A 20047-nucleotide genomic window follows, 5' to 3' on the forward strand; every position below is an offset into this window, starting at 1 on the left:
CTATCTCTTCAAATGGCAATTATATGTTACATGCTGATAAATAAGGGCTTAATATGAGAATACATTAAGGACTTTAAAATTATCTATAGAACAAAAAGAAAACTTCATTTCAGACCTTTTCCTTTCAAATGGAAGAGACTATCCATTGTTCAGATTAAAACCATAAAAAATATGTAAGAGGAATTTTGTCATTCTGTTTTAAAGAATATTTTTTCTCTGTATTGTTGAACAGTTCAAAGTTAATATTTCTCTTTACATATATCTATTAAATGAAAAGAATAGTAAATCCATTTCCTTTAAGCAAAATACAATTCCTTTGCAACTTCATTTGAGATAGGCTTGCACATATCAACAGAAATCTGCAATAGCAGTCTGCAGAATTAGATATAATCATCCCAGCCTTTTTAAAGTGTAAGGAAGTAAAATTTTTTGATATTTTAGATGCTTTAGGAACTCCAAAATGTAAAGTACTCTTTTAGGGAATAGCATTTAATTTTTGTCTTTGCTGTTCATATAGACTAATTATGCCTCTCTAAAATTTAAGAAATCTTACATTAGTGGATATTTTAATTGATCAGATTTTTCTCCTCTTTTCAGAGAAAGCTTCTTGCTATCTACCTCCACCATGATGAAAGTGTGTTAACCAACGTGTTCTGCTCACAAATGCTTTGTGCTGAATCCATTGTTTCTTATCTGAGTCAAAATTTTATAACCTGGGCTTGGGATCTGACAAAGGACTCCAACAGAGCAAGGTAATACTGTTGTTCACAAGTTATAAGTTGGGCTTCTATTTAAAAAAAAATCATTGTGTTTGTCATCATCATAAACATTTTTCATCCTCAGCATTAAACTCTCTACCATTGCATTTCATTAGACAAAAGCTGCTCGTTGCAGCTAACACATGCAGTTATTTGCAATTGTGAAAATATACCTTAACTTATAAAAACTTTTTAAATTCAAGAATAACCTGAAAACAAAAATACATTTCTCATCTTATATTTGCAGTGCAACAGACATTTCTAATATGTTTTTGAACTTTTAGAGAAACCTGATGTTTTTAATGATGTTCAGAAAAGGCAAAACAAGTCTAATATATAATCCTAGTAGTAAGTTTATTTTTTAATAACTTCAGTGAAGAAGGCAGGACTTTCTGCACAAGTCCAGTGGAGTTGGTAATAGCTTAACTCTAGCATATGCTAATTGATGTAATCGCTTTATTGCACACATTCTTTTGCACACAGCCAACAATACATCCATATTCTCAATAGGGAAAAAAAAATTCCTTTCCTAGTTGTCAGGATGAGTTTACTTAGTTTGTTAATCATAGTATCTTCAAGTGATTAACACTTCTTCATATTTTGCCTATTTCAGTTTCCCATCTGAAATATATTTCATCATGTTTAATTACACATGTGGCCATAACATCCCATGATGCTACTTTGGGTGTGTTAACACAATCATAATCACAGGCTGCTGGTTCATGAACAGGGAGATTAAATTAATTCATTTCAAGGCAAGCATATTTTAGTCACCTAATTTAAACGATTATAGAACAATTGGAAACCATCTGATTTGTCTTTTTGTTATTTTATGGCTCACTGAATTTTTGGTCATCATTCAGACTTTGTTTTATTTAATCTGAATCAGAAAAGAACATGATTCTTTCCTTAAATGTGAGGCAAAATAATGTTGAAGCTATTTCATAATCTAATATTTCATTTCTTTAAGCAAATGGTTAGGAAATTTCATGAGATGACTTCGTTTTGCCTTGGAAATATTCCCTGTTATACATAAATAAAGAATCTTTAGCACCTGTATTTGTTTAAATTAAATCAGGTTATTATTCACACTCAGTTAAAGGTGATGAAAAGCAGTGCCAAAAACAGATAAAAATGCCACATCGAAGGTCTTTCATGAGGCAAAATACAGAGACTGGAGACTTGGCTAAATCTTTTGCCATTCACTGGCAGTAAGGAATCTCCTCCTTTCCTTTTATCCACAACTTGATGGAGAAGGAAACACTATTTCTAAACCATCTGTAGTGGCTAAGTTCAGTGGGCTACCTGCTGTTATTTTGTTCTATCCTCCATTTAATTCCTTAGTTCCTTTTATTTTACAATGACAAAAAATTGCAGTGTAGTTTCTTTTGAAAAACAGTGTTTGAGGGTTTTTTTTTTATGATGGCAATCAACAGCCATGTAATTGCTTTGTTATGTTTTACTAAAGAAGTCTGTTAAGTAGCACAACTTTGATACACTAGTAATAAGAGTTTGCAGGTTACAGAGACACCTGTGGTGACCAAAGCGACAGAAGCTGCTTATTAGAAAGAGCCAGTACAGCTGTGTCCTATTAACTCCTTATGACACTTTTTTAAAAACACTAAATAAACGTGTTGTTTAAGGCTTTAGAGCTATTTCTCAATGAACTGCAGGACTGACTATTAAGTATGATAGGATATTTCAATCTACATTTTGAATTAAGCAACTGTCATAAAAATTTGTAAAAGGTAATATTAAAGACTGAAAATAGGAACATCTAGGAATTCAATTTAATAAACACTTATAGGAACCACAAATGGGGCAATAGGGGAATGGAATTATTTCTATAATTTAAGATACTTGGCATCCTTATTCAAAATCTATTAATAGTTCTGTCCATATTACAAATTTAAAAGGTGTTATATTTCTCTATATTAAAGTAACAAAAGATAATTACTGGGTACTGAGTTTAATACCTGGTTGATGAAATAATCTGTAAAACAAACACCCATGACACCAATTTACCTATGTAACAAACCTTCACATGTACCCTCCAAACATAAAAGTTTTTTAAAATGTCAAAAAATTAAAAAGCAAGTAATAAAAAAATAACAAATAAAATTACATAGCTACTTTTGATCCATCATTATTACTGTTAAGGCAAATGGGAAAATACACATTTTATAAACACAAGGTGAAAATTCATTAGAATGACATATTCCCAAAAAGGGGATTGACTTTGACATATGAAACTGTAAGATAATTAATTAGGCTGGTTTATTGCTTAAAAAAAGGGGTTTAACTTAACCACAATTTTCTTGCCACCTATCATATCACAGATTCATCTAAATAAAATTGTCTAATTGGGTTTCCTACTGTATTATCTTTCTTGGATTTTTACACCACATTTATCCAGAGGTGTTTATCATAAAAACTGATTGCATCACTCATTAGATGCTTTTAACTTTGAGTAACAAAACCTCAAGCTTTCACTCTCAATTCAGTAGACGACTGCTTGCACTAATATTTATTGATCCATGGGGTACATGTCAAAAGGTGTTATGACATCATTTGCATATGATTAGCAAGCTGAAATGGGGACATATTAATATACGGAAATACAGAAGAGATTTCTAGGCATCACAAGTAAGATTGTTGTTGTGGGCTTCCTTTTAACTGTTATTTCTTTATGATAGATGTAAGTTTGGAAATAAATTCCTGGTTAATAGCTTGCCTCGTCCCATATCTGGTTAACCTAGTTCAGACAGGCCATAAAAATTTAGAGAGTCCTGGACCTGTAAGCCATTTGGATGTTTTCATAGTGGTTTCCTAGGACTACCATCTGATATTATAGCTGAGGATGTTGATATCCAAGATGGGAAGAGACTTGCTAAGCAGATATACTTTTGCTTAAGGATTACTCTGATTAAGCCTATAGAGGCATTAGTTCTTCAATCACAGTATACTATGGATCTCTCATTTATGTAGGAGATAAGTGAAGGATATTAAACTAAGTGAATGCTTTGATGAAGTCACCAGAATATGAGTATCACTTGCTATTATAAATTAAATTTCCTAATTTCTCTAACAAATTGGAATAAGAAAAGAAACATTTCTATAGAATGTCATAACCCCTGTGATGTTGATGATTTGGATTTTTACACCTCTTAAATGATTCTAATAACCTTCTTTCTTAGTTGAATACTTAGATTTTCCAGCCCACTGTGTACAAAATATGTTGGAATAATTCTTAGGTTGATCTTAGAACATTCCAAATATGAACTGAGACATGAAACTTTAGCTGTAATGATTAATGTCTGTCATCTCCCCTGCTAAATTGTGATCTCCTGAAGGGCTTATTCATTTTGTTGGTTTCAGTAAACAAGGCACTTTTTTAAATTCTAGGAAAAAGAAACCCAGAAAGCATTTAGCAAATAAATGTATGCATTTATTTCCATCTAAGAATGTTGCTTATAATTTCAGTATTGCATATCTAAATAGGAGGTTTTTTTCCTTGGAAAATATTGTACAGTCTTTTAGGCCACCATGTCTAGTTGGATTTCAGAGCCATTCTTAAAACAGTGACAGGAAGCCCTTGGTAGTCTTGAGAAGTGCTAAAGGTATAATTTCTTTTTTTTTTTTTTTAAGAGACAAGGTCTCGTTATGTTGCCCTGGCTGGAGTGTGTAATCATAGTGCACTGCAGCCTGAAACTCCTGGCCTCAAGCAATCATCCTGTCTCAGCCTTCTGAGTAGCTGGGACTACAGGTGTGTGATACCATGCCCCGTTCTAATTTCTTAAATATTGGTTTGACCAGTAATTCTGATGGAAATAGTAGGATGTACCTGTAAAAGAAAGAGCTAAAAACAGTTAGGTAATAGTAAACAAGAAGATCTTGCAAATCACTTCATAGTTATGCAGGATTGGTTCCAGGACCTCCTGCAGATACCAAAATCCACAGATACTCAAGTCCCTGATAGAAAATGGCATAGTATTTACATATAACCCATGCACATCGTCCCATCTACTTTGAGTCGTCTCTAGATTACTTATAATACCTAATACAATGTAAGCACTATGTAAATAGTTGTTATACTGTATTGTTTAGGTAAAATGACAAGAAAAAAGTGTACATGTTCAGTATAGACACAATTTTTTTCTGAATATTTTTGATACTTGGCTAGTTGAATCAACAGATGCAGAACCCACAGATGCAGAAGACCAACTGTGTTTCTTATGTTTGTTCATTGAGTAAACACTGAATATTTAATATGAACCAGGAATGGTGCTGTCATCTGAGAATGAAAGGTGGAACAAGACACAATCCTAACCCTCAAAACACATATAGTCTAGTAGGCAAAACAGACATAAGAGCTAATATATAATATGAGGTATGTACAAGGTACTTTAGGAGTATAGATGAACTTTATACGGAGTTGCTGTACCCAAGGGGGTCAAAGAGGGACTTGAAAGAGATGATACACATAAAGATGAAGTTAGAACTTTACTCCTTCTATTTAGAGATTTTTATATTACCATAGTAGCATTCCTAGTCTTTTGGGTGGCAGATTTTGCTCTTCTTTACTAAAGGGCATTGGTGTTTAAAGCCTCATAATTACGTATGGGGAACAAAGGGTCAGTGGTTGAAATAATTGAGGAGAGAAGGAATAGAGGGAGCTGGCTAGCTAATATAATCCTCTATAATCTGAACCAGATTGAGAATTAAAGTCAACCAGCCAACATGGACAAATCCAAAGAAGATGTTTTGTTAATGATTCATCCAGCATTGGCATATGTCTACAGGCAGACAGTGAAGCAGGGATAAGATATTCTTTTGGATATGTAACATGTAGAAAACCATCATAGATTTAACTAATAAAAATATTGTTAGTACAATGTATTCTTAATGAATGAGTGCTTAGCTATGAAAGAATAATTTCTTAAAATTCAGGACAGGTATCACTTCTGGGAAGTCTTGCCTCTCCCCATCCTTCTCTTGCCTCAGTCAGGGTTAAAATGCATATTCTGTATGCTCCCATAATATATCTGTACTAACTTGTACTAATAGCACTCATTACATTATATGGTCATTGTCTATCTCCCTGCTAGGTTGTCAGCTCCCTGAGGGAGCTATGTCTGTAATCCCATTGCTTTACACAACTTCCTTCCTTCCTTCCTTCCTTCCTTCCTTCCTTCCTTCCTTCCATCCATCCGTCCTAGATGGCGTCTTGCTCTGTCACCAGGCTGGAGTGCGGTGGCGCAATCCAGCTCACTGCAACCTCCACCTCCCGGGTTCAAGTGATTCTTCTGCCTCAGCCTCCCGAGTAGCTGGAACTACAGGTGTGTGCCACCACGCCTGGCTAATTTTTGTATTTTTGGTAGAGATGGGGTTTCACCATATTGGCCAGGCTGGTCTAAAACTCCTGACCTCGTGATCCACCCGCCTCAGCCTCCCAAAGTGCTGGGATTACAGGCATGAGCCCCTGCGCCCGGCCACAACTACCTTTTAAAGAGTAAGTACTATATTGATAATAAATCATCTCTAATAGGCTTATTGAAAAATAGCAAGAGAGTACCAGTTTGAGTAATGGCAAGAATATTGGAAATACAGCTACATTCCTCTAATTGTGTGATCTTCCCCTGTAGCCACTAACGGTACTAATATATGGTACTAAAGCCTTCATTCTCCTTACAGAATGAACTAAAAATGTTCAGATTGGATACTTGATCTTCTGCTGGCATTGTAGGGTCCCAGAATATCATGTTGTACGCTCATGTGCCTCAGGTGCTCCCAGGCCATCTGGAAAGTGGCTTGAATTCCAACCCAGATGAGTTCATCCTGGTTCTAGAGTTTCTTCCCCAGACTTCACCAAACCTCTGTGATACCCCAGAAGTAATTGGCCTCCCAAATTGGGCCATTCTGGGATGGTACTGAACCTTCTACAATGGTGGGAGAACTGATTCAACATGTCCCAGGCCCGGAGTGCTAGAGTGGCTACACGGTGGAAGAGACCAAGCATTCAGGCATGTTCTGTTAGAACACCATCAGAATTAACCATAAATAGTACTATGTAAAGCACCAGCATAGTAAGTATTAATCTGTTTCCCTCTATAAAGGCTGTGCCCTCCAAGCTGAGCTGTGGATTCTTAGCTGAAGTTGCTTCATCAAGGAAAGCTACATCACATATGTGACACAATGAACCACCAGTATTAACCAGTAATAAGTGGGTTAGTGGGTATCTCTTGTTCTGAATAGGAGGGTCCACAAAGCAAATATAGGTGCTGGTTTAGATTATCTAATTCTAGAACACTTAGAATCAAACATTGAATTTGACTGGAATAGTGCCAACTGGGTAATCAGCTGGCTATGAGTGCTGGAAAATGAATTGCTTATGTAAGTACCTGAGATGAAAATGTTTTGCACATCAGTGTACATGCTACTAAGTGTTAAATCAGGCATTGCACACTATTTCTAAGCAGTGTTCATAGTAGCTGTAAACAGTTCCCCAGGAGTTGCCAATAGTGCTTGGGTTACACAGGTTGCTTGTAACATACACATAGCATTGTATTAAATTTTGTACACACATTTAATACCAATATTCACAGACAGAATTCTGTGCCTGTCAGTATTAGCTTTTGAACTTAATGCCCTTGGGTGTGATATTTCAGGTCACTGCAAACTTCCGCTGCTGTGCTGACAGGTACTTGTTAGGCTTAATATTCAAGTGATAGTTTTCCACATTACTTAATCTTTGGCAAGAGTTAATTGACTTAAAGCACTTATTATCAGTAAGCTGTCTTCACATGTACTTTCCATCTCAGTAATTAGCCATATTCACAGTGGCTTACCCTTAATTCCAAACTACTCAGTGGTTCATGCCTGGCTGAAGCCTTGCTGACCATGTTACTCTAACCCTACACTTCCATTTGATCTGGCAAATATAGCTCAGGTGTGGAGTCTGCATGGGAGACACAGGAGTATTAATTTCCAGCTGCTACCCTAGGTACAAATATGGATTCTGCAGAGGTAGCTGATAAAACAGATGAACATGTTGTGGTCAGGGTACTGAGACTTCAGGAGAGCCTTCGTGCCAGATTTCCATATAATTTTCTCCAAACTTCTTTATTCCCTTTATGCAACATTTTCCTTCCAGTACTTTTAAAGGAAGTGTATTGCCATCCTAAACATCCCAGGTCAAGGGCTTAATTAATGCTTTAAAATGAAGGTTCCAAAACACCAGGAGAGTTTGTCACTTTCTCCCTGGTTTGTTTTGTGAAGAGGGAGGAGAGAAGGTGAGGAGGAACCCCTCCTGTTCCATGATTACATCCTACCCACTCATTTTCTCCTTTTCTCTTCTGCTTTTGATTTTTAGTGGCGGTCTTAACAGAATGTCAAGATCAATTTGCAGCATGGTTTAACTCAAGGTTTGCGTTCTGCCAGCAGCAATTGTCCCTGCAAACAATGCCGTGTGTTCTTGTAACTTCAGAAGCTTTTAGAGGGATCATGGCAAGGGCAGCATCTAATGACTTTATTAGTGTAGGGTTTCAAAATGGGCTCAGTAATTGTTCATATCTCTTTGTCAGCAAGTCATAATTACTGCTCAGCATTGTCCAAGGGTACACTTGTGAATAGTTTCCTAATAGTACTGAAAGGAAAAAAGGAAAGGGAGAATGGATAAAAGTGATGGCCTCTTACAATTGAGAATAAGTCAGTCTCTATATATAGTTGATGGCTAAACTGTTTATAGTACATTCAACATTCTTAAAACAGATTATCCTTTTTTTTTTTTTTTTGAGACGGAGTCTCGCTCTGTTGCCTAGGCTGGAGTGCATTGGTGTGATCTTGGCTCACTGCAAACTCCACCTCCTGGGTTCAAGCAATTCTCCTGTCTTAGCCTCCCAAGTAGCTGGGGCTACAGGCGCTTGCCACCATGCCTGGCTAATTTTTGTATTTTTAGTAGAGATGGGGTTTCACCTTGTAGGTCAGGCTGATCTCGAACCCCTGACCTCAGGTGATCCACCTGCATTGGCCTCTCAAAGTGCTGGGATTACAGGCATGAGCCTCCTCGTCCGGCCAAAATAGATTATCCTTTTAAAAATGTTCTTTGAGATAATTTAAAATTACCAATTTTCGAGCCTTTTTAAATCTGATTTGGATACTTCCTACACTCCTACCTAGTACTACAGTTATAACTGCCTGGTTGCACATGCATCATATTTGAATCAAAGCATTTGTTTTTTAAAAAGAGCTCATTTTCCTCTGCACTAATCTAATTAATGCTATTCAGGAAATATGCATTTAACTCAGATACAGTTGTCAATAAATAGCCTATGAAAACTGTTGTTAGAAGCTAAGATACAAAGGTGATATTATTGGCAAGCCATTCCAAAAGAATAACATTTTAAGTTTCTATCACATTCTATTTTTCTCATGCACTAGATCTTTCTTATAAGTCTGTTGGTGTTCTCCTTGGTCATCTCCCAATTACTCTGTGTTTTGAATATTTTTTGAATATTCTAGGTATCTTGATTATGAGAGTCACAGAATTAAAAGAATCATCACTGTCTCAAGATGAAGTTTGAGGTTAATTCCAAACCTTTCCCTGTTTGTGACCTGTTGCTGAATCCTTCCCCATTCTGTAACCCGTCCCCCGACCCCACCAGTGTACTCATGTATAGTTATATGCAAATAGTTACTCCCAATAGCTGGTTATGCTTGTATTTTAGAACATACAGTTTTTATATTGATATAAAACATGAGTAATCTAATGACACATTCCAAAAATAAGATAAATGTCTTATTCTAAAAAGAAGATATTTAGGCTGGATGTGGCAGCTCACACCTGTAATCCCAGTGCTTTGGGAGGCTGAGGCAGGTGGATCGCTTAAGGCAAGGAGTTCAAGACCAGCCTGGCCAACATAGTGAAACCCTGTCTGTACTAAAAATACAAAAACTAGCCTGGCATGGTGGCACATGCCTGTAGTCCCAGCTACTTGGGAGGCTACTTGAGCCCAGGAGCCAGAGGTTGCAGTGAGCCGAGATTGCACCACTGCACTCCAGCCTGGGCAACAGAGCAAGACCCTGTATCTAAATAAATAAATAAATAAATAAGTAAGATATTTATAAAGTGAAATATCTTAAATATATATATGCCATCATGTATTTTGCTTTTCTTCTTGCCTGAAATTAAAAAGGTCTGAAAAGATTTGTTTCCTTAACTGCTCTCATTAATAATTTTTATATTGATGATATTTCGGTAGACCTTTTACTAAAGAATATCACCTATGCCATTGAAATTGGTAGCACATTTCTCCTCTTCTATAAATACTGATAGTAAAACAGTCATAGAAATTATAAAAGAAACATGTTAGTTCAGTGATATAAAACCACATAAGTAATTTGGTTCCTCTGACATATTTTACAGTGTTTGCTTGTCAGTCTACATAGATGCTAAAAGATATTTTAAAGCCCAAGAATCTTAATGTTCTAATCTGCCAAATATACCACCAAAAAAAGCAAAGTTTCTGTTAGTCTGGAATTGGAGAGTAAGGTGGAATCCTGTTTCTGATGTGTTCAGGTAATTATTAAAGAATAGATTGGGTGTCCTTAATCATATGTTTGTGTCTCTCTACTTAATAGCATTAGGGTAATAGAGGAGTGACAGATAGTTTTGTATTATTCAAAACAGAGTTAACTATAAAGACTTTTTAAAAGCTGTTTGACAGTTTATCTACTGTTGGCTAACTCAGTCTGTAGCTACAGCAACAATTTAAGAATCCTAAATAGATTGCTTTCATGTGCTTTTCTTCCCCTCAATACATGATCAGCACCAAGAAAGTCCTTTTCAGCAAATACTTTTCTACACACCTCAGCTAAGGAAGGAATGAGGCAAGGTTATGTGAAAAATTAAAAAGCCTTGATTGCCATACCTCAAATCTGAGAAATTACATAGCCTAGTCCCAGTAATAAATGAGCTACTGGATTCTCTGAGCAGCTCTCAAATAATTTACTGTCTCAGCAACAAATTTTATTATGTGGCTATTAGGAAAGCTATGTATTAACTTGTTAGTTCTTGAAGCAGACTTGTACACATTAAAATGTGTCAGTTGCTGTTCTTAAAGAAAACTGATTTTCTATTTTATTTTATTTTATATTATTTTATTTTATATTTGAGACAGGGGTCTTGCTCTGGTGCCCAGGCTGGAATGCAGTGGCACAGTTTCAACTTACTGCAGCCTCAACCTGCTAGGCTCAAGCAGTCCTCCCACCTCAGCCTCCCAAGTGGCTGGGACTGCAGGTGCACACCACTACATCCAGCTAATTTTTGTATCTTTTTGTAGACACGGGGTCTCACCATGTTGCCAAGGCTGGTCTCAAATTCCTGAGCTCATGCAATCTGTCCACCTCAGCCTCCCAAAGTGCTGGGATTACAGGCATAAGCCACTCTGCCTGGCCAATTTTCTTTTTAAATTTCAATAGATTTAGGGGTACAAGTGGTTTTTAGTTACATGGATGAACTGTATAGTGGTGAAATCTGAGTTTTTAGCATACCTGTCTTTCAAGTAGTGTACATTGTACCCAATAGGTAATTTTTCATTCCTTACCTCCTTCCTACTTTCCCCCTTCTGAGTCTTCAGTGTCCCTTATACCTCTCTATAGGCCCCTGCATAACCATAGTTAGCTTCCACTTCTAAGTGAGAACATGATGACCTCCAGTTTCATCCAGGTTGTTGCAGAAGACCCTATTCTTTTTTTTTTTTTTGGAGATGGAGTCTCGCTCTTTCGCCCAGGCTGGAGTGCAGTGGCGCGATCTTGGCTCACTGCAAGCTCTGCCTCCTGGGTTGACGCCAGTCTCCTGCCTCAGCCTCCCGAGTAGCTGGGACTACAGGCGCCCGCCACCAAGCCCAGCTAATTTTTTGTGTATTTTTAGTAGAGACGGGGTTTCACTGAAGACCTTATTCTTTTTTATAGCTGAGTTGTATTCCATTATATATACACACACCGTATATATACACACCATATACATAATATATACACATACCATATATATACACCATGTATATATACACACACCTAATTTTATATATATATATGTATACATACCACATTTTCTTTATCCACTCATTGGTTAATGGGTACTTGAAGTTGATTCCCTATCTTTGCCATTGTGAATTGTGCTGCAATAAACATATGCATGCAGGTATCTTTTTGATATAATGACTTTTTTTCCTTTGGGTACTCAGTAGTGGGATTGCTGAATCAAATGGTAGATCTACTTTTAGTTCTTGGAGGAATCTGAATACTGTTTTTCATAGAGGTTGTACTAATTTACATTCCCACCAACAGTGTATAAGAGTTCCTTTTTACTGCATCTGTGTCAACATCTATTATTTTTTGACTTTTTAATAATGGCTGTTCTGCTGTCCTTACTGGTGTAAGGTGGTATCTCATGGTTTTAATTTGCATTTCCCTGATGATTAGTGATATTGAGCATTATTTCATGTTTGTTGGCCATTTGTATATCTTCTTTTGAAAAATGTCTGTTCATGTTGTTTCCCCACTTTTTAATGGGATTATTTGTTTTTTTCTGACTGATTTGTTTGAGTTCCTTGTAGATTCTTGATAGTAATCCTTTGTCGGATGTATTTTCTCCCATTCTTTTGCTATGCAGAAGCTTTTTGGAAGCTTTGGGTTTTATTTTGGGGGGTGTGTGTGTATGTGTCAGAGTCCTGGGGTGTGTGTGTGTGTGTGTGTCAGGGTCCTGGTGTGTGTGTGTGTGTGTGTGTGTGTGTGTGTCTCGCTCTGTCACCTGGGCTGGAATGCAGTGGCACGATCTCGACTCACTGCAGCCTTGACCACCTGGGCTCAAGTGATCCTCTCACTTCAGCCTCCTGACTGAAGTAGCTGGGACTACAGGCTCATGCCGCCTTGCCCAGCTATTATTATTTTTTTTTTGTAGAGACAGGGGTTTCACCATGTTGCTCAGGCTGGTCTCCTGGGCTCATAGAAACCACAATTTTTCATTACAACTGTTTTCTCATTGTTTATGCAGACAGACAGATGTCAATCATCATAGAATGTAGAGCAATTGAGAAGTAAGGCTCAGTCAGGCTGGAAATACGAAAAACAAGATGATATTAGACAAGTAGTATAACATTTCTAGATCTTTCTTTTTCATGAAAAGAGAGTGACTCTCCTATTTGACCTGAGACCTTTGTCTGTAATATTCTGACTTGGATACAATTGTTTTCAGGAGAAAAATGTGAGGTAAGCAAGGGTTCATTTTTAAAATAAATTTTGGTGAAGTTTGATATATCAGATTATAACATAAGCATGCTACCCTTTCCAGTTTGTAATAATCTGATCAGAGTGATTTTAGTGGGGTGTAGTGAAGAAGACAACAGTAATTTTCTTCCTCTTTCGTTTTATAACAAGGAATATCTGTTAAAAGTATATTAGTAGCTAAGAGCAAGACTATAGTACTGCTTTTTAAGAAGCCAAACTACATGATGACAACTACAACCATTAATTAAGTACCTACTTAATTAATTATAGTGCCAGACACTATATAAATGTGCTAATTTAAGACTCTCTCTCTCTCTCTCTCTCTATATATATATATATATATACATTTACCTCATTTAATCTTTTCCACAATTCTGCAGGGTAAATAGCAAGATCCCATTTCACATGTGAGGAAACTATTTGTGGCTCAGAGAGGTTCTGTGAGGTCATTACAATGGCCATACCAGCTATAAATCCCAATGCTACCTATGCTTTTCTACCACATAATGCTTTTTTTCCCATGATCTTGCCATGCTGAATGATTCAGCAACAGAAATGTACTAGATAATTATCTAGTGTGCAAAGTCCTGCAGGAGGTATAATGGAAGTCCATGGACCTTTTGTTCAAGGAACAAATAAACGTGAAGTTCACCCAGTCTTAGAGTTAGGGATTAGACGTGTCCTTAGCAGTACAACTTGCAGCCACCCAGGCCTTTTTTTCTATAACATGCTTAGCTGATGTTGCTCCAGCCTGTGCTTGAATATTGCCAAGACAGGGAAATGAAAGCTTCAAAAGATAGCTTTTTTTTTTTAGCTGCTGTGAAAACTGGAAATGTCTTTACTACAATGCTTCTTCTATAGAGAGCTTCCGCAACTTTATCCTTTTTGGTTCTGGTTTTGCAGTTACCTGATATAAGCCTAACTTCTCTATAGTATTATAGCCTTTTATCAATGTAACTCTAGTTCTCATTTTTCCTGTTTTCCCTGCGTCTTCCTACCAAATATAATTAGTTCTTTTCACTGTTCTTCATATGATAGTGTGTCTAGATGCAGCCCCTTCTAAAGGTGCCGGGATCAAGCATAGTGCTCTAGAGGAGGTTTGTCTGGTGCTATGCACAGTTCTATCTGAAATTTTATTGTGGGCTTCTGTTGAACTCAGGGAATCATCTAAAACCCCATTGTTTTCCAGCTTGAGTTGATGCTATACCAGATTTCTGCCATTCTTTACTAATGCAGTTGATTGACAAGATCATTTGGGGTTCAGATTCTGTCTATTGACCTTCACAAGTTTTATCACCCACAAATGAGTCTTAAGTCCTTATCATCTCTACTCCTGTCATCATTCTTGATAATCCTCTCGGTTCCTAGACATGTTCTCCAGAAAATTTTTCTTCTTCCCTGTATTTACCACATTTAGATGGGGTCACTAATAGAAACTATATTGCCTCATATATTTTGATTTCAAACATCTGGCTCTGATCACCACTTCCTACCACTCCTATTTATTTGTTCAAGTATCACTGGTCTTAAAGATTTTTTTATCTCCTCATGCCTTCCAATCTATTGACCTTTCTCTCACCCCATCTACCCTTTCCTATATCCAGTTTTCATATTCCTCATCCTGTTTAGATTTTGAGGTTCATCGTTGTAATTTCCTTGTGATACTTTAAACTCTCTCTGTTACACTCATTTTGTTAGACCCACCTGTTCACCTTCTGTATGCCTGTACCCTTGCAGTTGAACACAGCTAGAGAAAATCACACTGTCTTTTCTCTTCTCTTCTCTTTTTTCTCTCTCTTTTAAATAAACACAAGCTTCAAATAAGCACACAATAATGCTGGGCAAGCCTACTGGGATTTGGGATTCTCTAGTTAGTTTTCTTTGCCTAACTGAGATATCTATTTCATACTACTCTTCATTCCCCAAATATATCATTCCCCTCTCTACCTCCCCTCCCAGCTGCCCCCACTAGTTGCTTGAGAATAAAAGAAGTTATCAGAAAGACAGAAATGAGCCCATTTTTCTGTCCTGTCTATATATTCCTTCAGAAAGGTCTGATGAACCTTTCTAGAGAAGGCTTCACCATCATTCTTTTTCATAGCACCCTCCTAGAACTTTCCATAATAAGCCATTACTTTTGCTTACTTTAACATTTATTTTCTATTTCTTCCAATGAATATAAGCTTTATAAGGATAAGAGTTATATCAATCTTTTCCACTTTTGTTTCTTATTAAAATGCTAAATAATTATTTGTTGATGTTATAAGAATTCAGAGCATCATGATGATTAAGAATATGAATGAGCTTTGGATTTATTCAGACCACGATTGGAATTCTAGCTATGCCACTAGGCCACAATAGTGACTGTGGTGGGTGAGTTGCTTAAACCCTCTAGCTGAAGTTTTTTTTTTTTTTTTTGGAAACAGAGTCTCACTCTGTTGCCCAGTCTGGAGTGCAGGGGCACAATCTCAGCTCACTGCAACCTCCACCTCCCGGGTTCAAGCTATTCTCCTGCCTCAACCTCCTGAGTAGCTGGGACTACAAACGCGTGCTACCATGCCTGGCTGATTTCTTTGTATTTTTTAGTAGAGACAGGGTTTCACCATGTTGGCCAGGCTGGTCTCGAACTCCTGACCTCAGGTGATCCGCCCGCCTTGGCAACTCAAAGTGCTGGGATTATGAGCATGAGCCACGGCACCTGGCCTGCGGTTTTCGTACCATGAAATGGAGATAAAACTACATTCATCAGAGAGTTATTAGAATTAAATGGGATGATTGATTTTAAAGTCTGGTACAGAGTAAGTGCTCAGTGCATTTATCTACATGTAAATATTTTATTTGTCTCAGATATTTATGAAAATGTTAACAGGACAAAACCAGCTAGTAAACTATTTGAGACTACTCTCAATTTGGTAGCATTCTACAGATTGAATTTCCTGATGACAAATGAATTGTCTACCTTAGCCTGTATTTCTGAATCTTATCTAAAGGATCTTTTGGAACACCTTATTATATGCCTTACTGAAATCAGATAGTCAAAACTTATGGAATGCTGATGCATTCTTAGTCTAGGAAACTCACAGTTAGTTTTGGGAATAGTATGTTCTTAAGGGCCTATGCTGCCTGCCATTCATCGCTACTGTATTCTAATTATTCATAAACCATCTTTCTAAGTGACTTTTTAAAGTTTTGTGGGTATTGTGAGCAAGTTTACTGGTCTGTACATTTTAAAATCATGGTATTTACATGTTTTTAGGGACACAGATTCCTCATGATAGTTACTTCATTATCATTAAATTTAGCTTTTTACTGTCTCATTCATTCTACCATCTATTCATTTCTTTATCCAAAAAAGTATTCATTAAGCTGTCTACCATATGTGTACCATATACTGTGTACTATATACCATTAAACTGTGTACCATATACTGTGCTTGAATTGGGAAAAGATTCTTGCTCCTCTTATTTTCCCTCTGTATATATGTCTGGGTTTTTTTTTCCATTTAGCATTTACAGTTTGCCTCCTTTAAAAAATTGACATAATCGCTATACGTAATCTCATAATCTCTGTACATACAATATAAAATAGGAAAATAAAAAATAAAATTGGATGAAAACCAATTAAAAGTAGCAAATAGATATGAATATTTATAAGCACCTGAGTTGAAGTTTAGCTGTAGAATTCCAGCAGGTAAAGGAGAGAAAGGAAATGTCATAGGCATATAATCATTTATTCGTCTGTCCATTCCATATGTATCAATTGTATTTCTCTTATATGCCAGATCATACACCTGAGAGCATTTACATTTTACCATTTACAGTTCTCATTTTCTGACATATGGAATCATAATAGTTCTTCTCAAGATTTCCTGACACTGAAGTCAAGGGAGAATTTTGTTGCATGATTTTATTTGAGAGTCCTTAGGAAAAGTAATAGACAATAAACTTCTACTGTTGTTTTGCAGAAGACAGATTATTTTAAATAGTTTTTTAAAATATAAATCCCCTGTAAAAGCAGAGGGCTTTGTATTTAATCTTTTTTTCAGTAATGATAATTCTTTAGGGAGTTTAGGTGATGTGGTCCTTAAATACTCCTTTTTGATTACCTAACTCATAACAGGTATAAAGTTTAGAGGAAAAGCCTACACAGTCAACCTGTCTATTCAGCTCTTTGTGTTAAACATCAGCTGTCTCAATTGAGCTTAATAAGTGCTGGGTTACAATCAGCTCTTGCTTGAAAGCTTTGATGAGTGACTAAGATGCCAATATTCTGTTTTCCTGGTCACTTATCTGTTAAAGACTTTCCTCCTGTGGGTGAGATTGCAACTGAAGCACTCCCACTTTTTTTTTTTTTTTTTTTTTTTTAAGACTGAGTCTCACTCTGTCGCCCAGGCTGGAGTGCAGGGGTGCGATCTCGATTCACTGCAAGCTCCGCCTCCTGGGTTCACGCCATTCTCCTGCCTCAGCCTCCCAAGTAGCTGGGACTACAGGTGCCTGCCACCATGCCCGGCTAATTTTTTTGTATTTTTAGTAGAGATGGGGTTTCACCATGTTAGCCAGGATGGGCTTGATCTCCTGACCTCGTGGTCTGCCTGCCTTGGCCTCCCAAAGTGCTGGGATTACAGGCGTGAGCTACGGTGCCCAGCCATGCACTCCCACATTTTTATATCCATTAGGGTGATAGTTGTTTTCAAATACATAAGGACATTATGTGTAAATGTCAAAGTTCCAAGAGAAACCAACCAACCCTGAAATAAATGATGCTGAAACATTTTATATAATGATAAAAATCACAAAGTGTCCAAATTTGGCTGTGCACAGTGGCTCATGCCTGTAATCCCAGTTACTTAGAAGGATCGATTGAGCCCAGGAGTTGGTGATCAGCCTGGGCAATGTAGCAAGTCTGTGTCTCTTAATTTTTTTGTTTTTGTTTTTGTTTTTTGAGATGGAGTCTCTCTGTGTCACCTAGGCTGAAGTGCAGTGGTGGGATCTCAGCTCACTGCAACCCCCACCTCCCCGGTTCAAGCAATTCTCCTGTCTCAGCCTCCCGAGTAGCTGGGATTACAGGTGCCCACCACCACGCCCAGCTACTTTTTGTATTTTTAGTAGAGACGGGGTTTCACCTTGTTGGCCAGGCTGGTCTTGAACTGACCTCGTGGTCCGCCCACCTCAGCCTCCCAAAGTGCTGGGAGTACAGTCGTGAGCCACCATGCCCAGCCTTAAATTTTGTTTTTTTAAAACTTAGCTGGGCATGGTGGTGCATGCCTGTAGTCCCAGCTACTCGGGAGGCTGAGGCAGAAGGATCGCTTGAGCCCAGGAGTTCAAGCCTTCCGTGAGCTATGATCATGCCACTGCACTCCAGCCTGGGCAACAGAGTGAGACCCCATCCCTTTAAAAGAAATCCAAAACAAAAAACAAAGTCTCTAAATTTGGCAGCTAGAAAATTTAGGGAACATGACAACGTTAAATATATAGATAGATTTAAAGTAGAGATACATATACTTTAAATCTCTGCTCTGAGTAGGACGTTATCTTACAATGATGTTGGTGCATATTCCAGAAGTTATGCAGCAGTATAATACAGTGGCAAGCATGGTGTAAAGAATAACTTCCTGTTTAGTGATCTGAGTCTGAGATTGGTGCTGTAACTTATTTTAGGAAACATTTCACCATACCTTTAATTTGGAGAGACGGGGGTGGAAAAACCAATTTTGACTCTGAAGCACACAAATAGAAAGAAAAACAAGTAGAATTTATTAATCCACAGACCAATTCCAAAAGTGGTATTATTATCTTCATTTTATAGATGAGAAAGCTGAGGCCCTTAAGTTATCCAAAGAAACAGCTAATTTACAAAATCAGATTTGTTCGACTCCATAGTCTTTGTTCTTCCCACAATACTACGCTGCTTGCAGCAATTCCTAATTTCTCTAATATATTAATATTTGGATATTTTACACCTTTTCTAAGTCACATTTTCAGTCAGTGGGTGGTGACAGGATGAAATTATATAAAAAGTGCAGTTTGCTAAAAATTAGACAGTAAGTTTAGAATCATAAACTTGTGGACCAACACCTGCTTATTTTGAGGGTTCAAGTGGCCTGTGGAGGTGGAAACACAGTGAAAAGGGCCCTGAAGACTGTAATTATTCACACTGACTGTCTTTGAATTAAACTGATTTCAAAAGTAGTTGGAAGAGAAAAAGGAAGATTGTATGGTCAACATTGTCATAGTGAAGATAAAGGTTATTGAAGCATGAATTGGCCCATTCATGCAACAAATATAGTAGGTGCTAGGAATACAGAGGTGAGTAAGCGATGGTTCTTCTACTAGCTGTCCTAGGAGTTGCACCTTACAACATCAAGTTCTCCCTGACTTCTAAGCACCCGTTCCTTTCTCTGATTTTCCCCAGCACTTCATCTGAACCACTAAATGTAGGCCCCAGTAATATACTAGATTACATTTACTGTTTGGGGGCCTTGATTTATCAAAGGCAAAATATTCTTACTATGCTAAAGACAAAAACCATGTCTTATCTCGTCATATATTTGGTGGGCCCTCATAAATATTTATTGGTTGGTAAAAGGCAAAAACACAGAAGAAATGTTATATGGCATTAAACGTAAATTGGCTCTCTTATTCAGGCCCTGGAAAGTGAATCTTTTCTTTGCATTGCTAGAGAAGGAATTTCTGCATTTGATAAGAGATTGAATTAGATGTTCTCTGTTATCCCTCCTAAGAGTCTATGATCAACACTTGAGAAAAAGTAAACACCCTTTTTATGAAGAAATTTTCAAGTACTTAAATGTTTATGTTCTTACTTAGTGGTAAGAAAAAGCCAATTATTATTTATGATTATTGTTCCTCAAAAAACTTAGGATAAATTGTCTCCTATAGATTAGCTATACACCTTGTTATTAAACTTTAAGTGCCTCAAAGCCTTTTGCATTTGAGTTATTTCTAGGTGGCAACAAGGAGAAAGATTAAGAAATTACATTGCTTTTG

At 37.2% G+C, this 20047-nt stretch overlaps 1 protein-coding gene across 3 annotated transcripts in view; it reads left to right on the top strand.

The window, feature by feature from the left end:
• The window catches only part of FAF1 (Fas associated factor 1), a 523666-nt gene that overhangs the window by 397203 nt on the left and 106416 nt on the right, over positions 1-20047 (top strand). For all 3 annotated transcript variants that reach the window (XM_034964946.3, XM_034964954.3, XM_055093088.2), the window contains one exon: positions 598-752. In XM_034964946.3, coding sequence (XP_034820837.1) covers positions 598-752 — 155 coding nt within the window. The remainder of the gene's footprint in view (positions 1-597; positions 753-20047) is intronic.

The sequence above is a fragment of the Pan paniscus genome, chromosome 1 (genome assembly GCF_029289425.2).
Source record: "Pan paniscus chromosome 1, NHGRI_mPanPan1-v2.0_pri, whole genome shotgun sequence".
Lineage (NCBI taxonomy): Eukaryota > Metazoa > Chordata > Mammalia > Primates > Hominidae > Pan > Pan paniscus.